The sequence below is a fragment of the Mauremys reevesii genome, linkage group 2 (assembly GCF_016161935.1).
Source record: "Mauremys reevesii isolate NIE-2019 linkage group 2, ASM1616193v1, whole genome shotgun sequence".
Classification (NCBI taxonomy): domain Eukaryota; kingdom Metazoa; phylum Chordata; order Testudines; family Geoemydidae; genus Mauremys; species Mauremys reevesii.
In genome coordinates this window covers 102,009,370-102,013,272 of record NC_052624.1, presented here as the reverse complement: position 1 = coordinate 102,013,272, position 3,903 = coordinate 102,009,370, and the positions used below count along the sequence as shown (strand labels likewise).

Here is a 3,903-nt window from a genome sequence, read left to right as displayed (position 1 = left end):
GTGAGTGAGTGAGTGTCGGGTCCCGCCCGGCGGCAGGACCCTGCCCCGATGGGCTGCAGCCTCAGGGGTGGCCGTGGCACGTGGTGGGCACCGGCGCCTGTGCGGGTGGTGTTAGAGCCGGGGGGGCTGTACGCCGGGTGCGTCTACACTGCATAGCCCTTAGGGGCGGCATATAGCGCACAGGCACCGCCCGCCCCTAGCTCCGGTATAACTAGCAATGTAGAGGGTGAGGCGGGGCTTAGGAGGCTATTATTATTTGAGCTGGCGCCATCAAAGCTAGCCCCGGTATGCCCAGGTTTGGTGCAGTTGCACCTCTGATTGCAGCATCCATACATTGTACTGTGGCCCTGTTGAGTGCACCCTATGGTCTGTTCTGCCGCAGGGTGCGCTAAATGTGATTGGCATGTTGGTGACTGCACCTCAGCCAATGCACACACCATCATTGCACCTGAAAAATACCAGTTTAGAGATGGCTTGAGGAAAAGAGCAAGACAGGGTCTTTCCCTCTTGTTGGTGCAAATGCCACTCAGCTCCTTGGTACGTGAGGTGCAGTACAGCCCAGCACGCAGGATTGGCATGTCTGACTGAGTTGGGGACATAAAAGATGTTTTCACATTTTCTTGGGGTGTGCTATCATTCTTCCCACTGTATCTGATTGCCCAGACCATCTTCCATCACCTTTCTGATTGCAGAGCACCCCTCTGGCAACCGTACCAATTGCTTATATAGAAAAGTAATAGGAAACTATTTTTTACTTTTCTGACGATTCCGACGTTCTCTAAAGGTGGCTCCTATTTCCTCTCTTCCTATATAGCAGCAACTACAAGGGGAGACAGCTACGCTACTTTCTCCTTTTGCAGACATGCAAACTCTTTTATGCAATGAAGGACCTGGGTACCTATAGAAACAACTAATGGAAACAAGAGACTGTAATCTGCCAGCTCTTGACAGATTGTAAGAAATGTAAGGTCCTCAGTTTGGGAGCTCCTGCCCTTAATGCTCATTAATGAATTCAGGGAAGTCCTCTTGATTTATGTATCAGAGATGATCATAATGGTTTCTTCTGGTCCTAAAATCTAAATTTCGGTGGGAATAAAAGGAGTTCAGCCTTTCACAGGAGACAACCTTGGAGGATTCAGCTGCATGATATTTTTTCAGTCGTTGAGTCTCTTGAAATAAAAATGTTGAACGTATGTCCCATCTTTTCTGGCTGAGCTCAGGAATCTTATGCTTGTCTTGTTCATTATGATATCACCAAGAGCAACCTGTGACATATTTAGCAGCACTGAGTAGGGCAAAAGACATTTTAGGTAGACTCCTTTTATTATGATGTTACTCACTATCTATCCAGAAGGCAAGTGCAGTACAAGGACAGCTTTCCTTTCAAAGAAGAGTTAAAATGACTAGATATTACATTATTTAAAATTAATTATTAAAATTGTTGGTCATAATAATAATTAATATGATTAATACCTTATTTCACCTCATTTTCATGCTCCTCTTCTTTCAGTGGTGAGTGCAAAGCAAATAAAAACATGTACAGAATTCCAAAGTCTTCAGGTAGCACCTATCTACCTCAGGATGAAACAAGCCATGGCACCAACAGTGACACCTCAGACACAGAAAATCAAAGTCAAGATTTAAACTGGTATGGATACTTTTAAAAAAATATTCAATCTGTATTAACTTTTGTCTTATGTATACAAGTTATACAAATAATATTAAAATCTTTTTTTAAATTCTTAAGCTCCCAAATACATTTACCACTCCTTCATCCGTTTAAGAAGAAGGGAAATGAGAAAAAGAAAACAATGGCATATTCTCAGGGCCCAATCATGTGCTCATTGAAGTCAGTGGCAATCGTTTCATTGATTTCAATTTGTCCTGGAATCTAAACAGGATTTGATTTTGCTTCAAATGATCAAGGGAGGTGGCAGTTATGTAATATGATATATAAAGTCATAAACATTTGCACTGCTTCGTTATATAATCTAATGGATGACAGATATCCAATAAAGCTATTCTCTTTTGAAGCCTGTAGATTAAGTATTTAGTAACATCTAAGTTATTGAGTAATTTAGTGTTACTGTCATTTATATAAATTGTGGTTTGGAGGATAGCCATTCTTCCTCTGTCAGTAGTGTGTTTTGCTTCCATTATTGCAAGATGCTCTTTTTTGCAGAAATCAAGTTGATTCTTAATCAAGTTCTGTTTTATGAAGTAATGTCCTTTATTTAATTAGGGATGTGACAAATATTCTATTCATATGTGATTTGTATGCAAATATTGCCATTTAAAAGGATTTCTATCTGGCCAAATAGTGAATTTGTAAGAGAAAATATGAGCAAAAGAAAGAAAAACTATGTCTTGGAATCTTTTACTGTTTGAGAGAGTAGGCCAAGTGCCCATTTTTCATCTAACCAAATCATTTGCTTTTCCTGCATCTCTGACCATGTCAGGCCCTTCTTCAGTCCCTTCACTAGCTTTCTCTTGACTGCCCGTCACGTCTAACTTGAAAAACTTATTCTCTCCTGAAAGGCCCTGCAAACTTTCCCCCTACCAATTCTTACTCTCAACTGCCACCCAGTGCTCCCAGTCCATCCTTCAGTCTGTCCAAGCCACACCATTTCCTGCCCTCTTCACATTCTTTTCTCACTCCCATCTGTCCTTCCTACATGTTGACCTATCTGCCTAGAACACCCTTTCTGCTAGGGCAGGGATAAATGCTCAGTTTTTAGAGTTGAGAGAGGTAAATACTGGTGCCCTCTAGGGATCTGTACCTGGACCAGTGCTGTTCAGCATATTCATAACTGTTCTGGAAAAAGGGGTAAACAGTGAAGTGACAAAGTTTGCAGATGATACACATTTTTTCAGGATAGTTAAGTCCAAAGCAAACTGCAAAGAGTTACAAAGGTATCTCACAAAACTGGGTGGCTGGGCAACAAAATGGCAGATGAAATGGTTCAGCGTCTGACATACCGTCGTAGGTTGTCCTACAATACAGCCTCTAACAAGACCAGGCTGTCCCGGACACCAGGTAACAGGATTGTTTACCTTTACACCAAGAAAGTTGGCAAGGCACCGAAGTCTGCATGTGGTGTGTGTCCAGGAAGACTTCGTGGTGTTCGTGCTGTGCGCCCTAAAGTCCTTATGAGGTTGATAAATATAAAGTAACCCACTTTGGAAAACATAATCCCAATTATACATACAAAATGATGGGGTCTAAATTAGTTGTTATCACTCAAGAAGGAGATCTTGCAGTCATTGTGGATAGGTCTCTGAAAACATCTGTTCAATGGGCAGAGGCAGTCAAAAAAATAACAGAATATTTGGAATCATTAAGAAAGGGATAGATAATAAGACAGAAAATATCATAATGCCACTATATATATATCTCCATTGTATGCCCACACCTTGAACAATCTGGGCAGTTCTGGTCATCTCATTTCAAAAAAAGATATATTAGAATTGGGAAAAGTATGGAGAAGGGCAACAAAAATTATTAGGGCATGGGACAGTTTCGTATGAGGAAAAATTAAAAAGACTGGGACTTTTCAGCTTGGAAAAGAGGCAACTAAGAGGAGATATGATAGAGGTCTATAAAATCGCAACTTGTGTGGAGAAAGTGAATATGGAAGTGTTATTTACTCCTTCACATAACACAAGAACTAGGGATCATCCAATGAAATTAATAGGCAGCGCATTAAAAACAAACAAAAGCAAGTATTTCTTAAGTCAGCCTGTGGAACTTGTTGCCAGAGGATGTTGTGAAGGCCAAAGCTATAACGGGGGTTCAAAAACGAACTATATATGTTCATGGAGGATAGGTCCATCAATGGCTATTAGCCAAGATGGTCAGGGATGCAACCCCATGCTCTGAGTGTCCCGAGTGTCTGATTGCCA

At 41.3% G+C, this 3,903-nt stretch overlaps 1 protein-coding gene across 3 annotated transcripts in view; it reads left to right on the top strand.

The window, feature by feature from the left end:
* Positions 1-3,903, top strand: part of SUN3 (Sad1 and UNC84 domain containing 3) — a 29,924-nt gene that overhangs the window by 6,977 nt on the left and 19,044 nt on the right. For 2 of the 3 annotated variants that reach the window (XM_039524464.1, XM_039524466.1), the window contains exon 2: positions 1,511-1,648. In XM_039524464.1, coding sequence (XP_039380398.1) covers positions 1,511-1,648 — 138 coding nt within the window. Of the gene's footprint in view, positions 1-13; positions 84-1,510; positions 1,649-3,903 lie in introns of those variants that run through there. The other variant, XM_039524465.1, reaches the window with a different exon arrangement.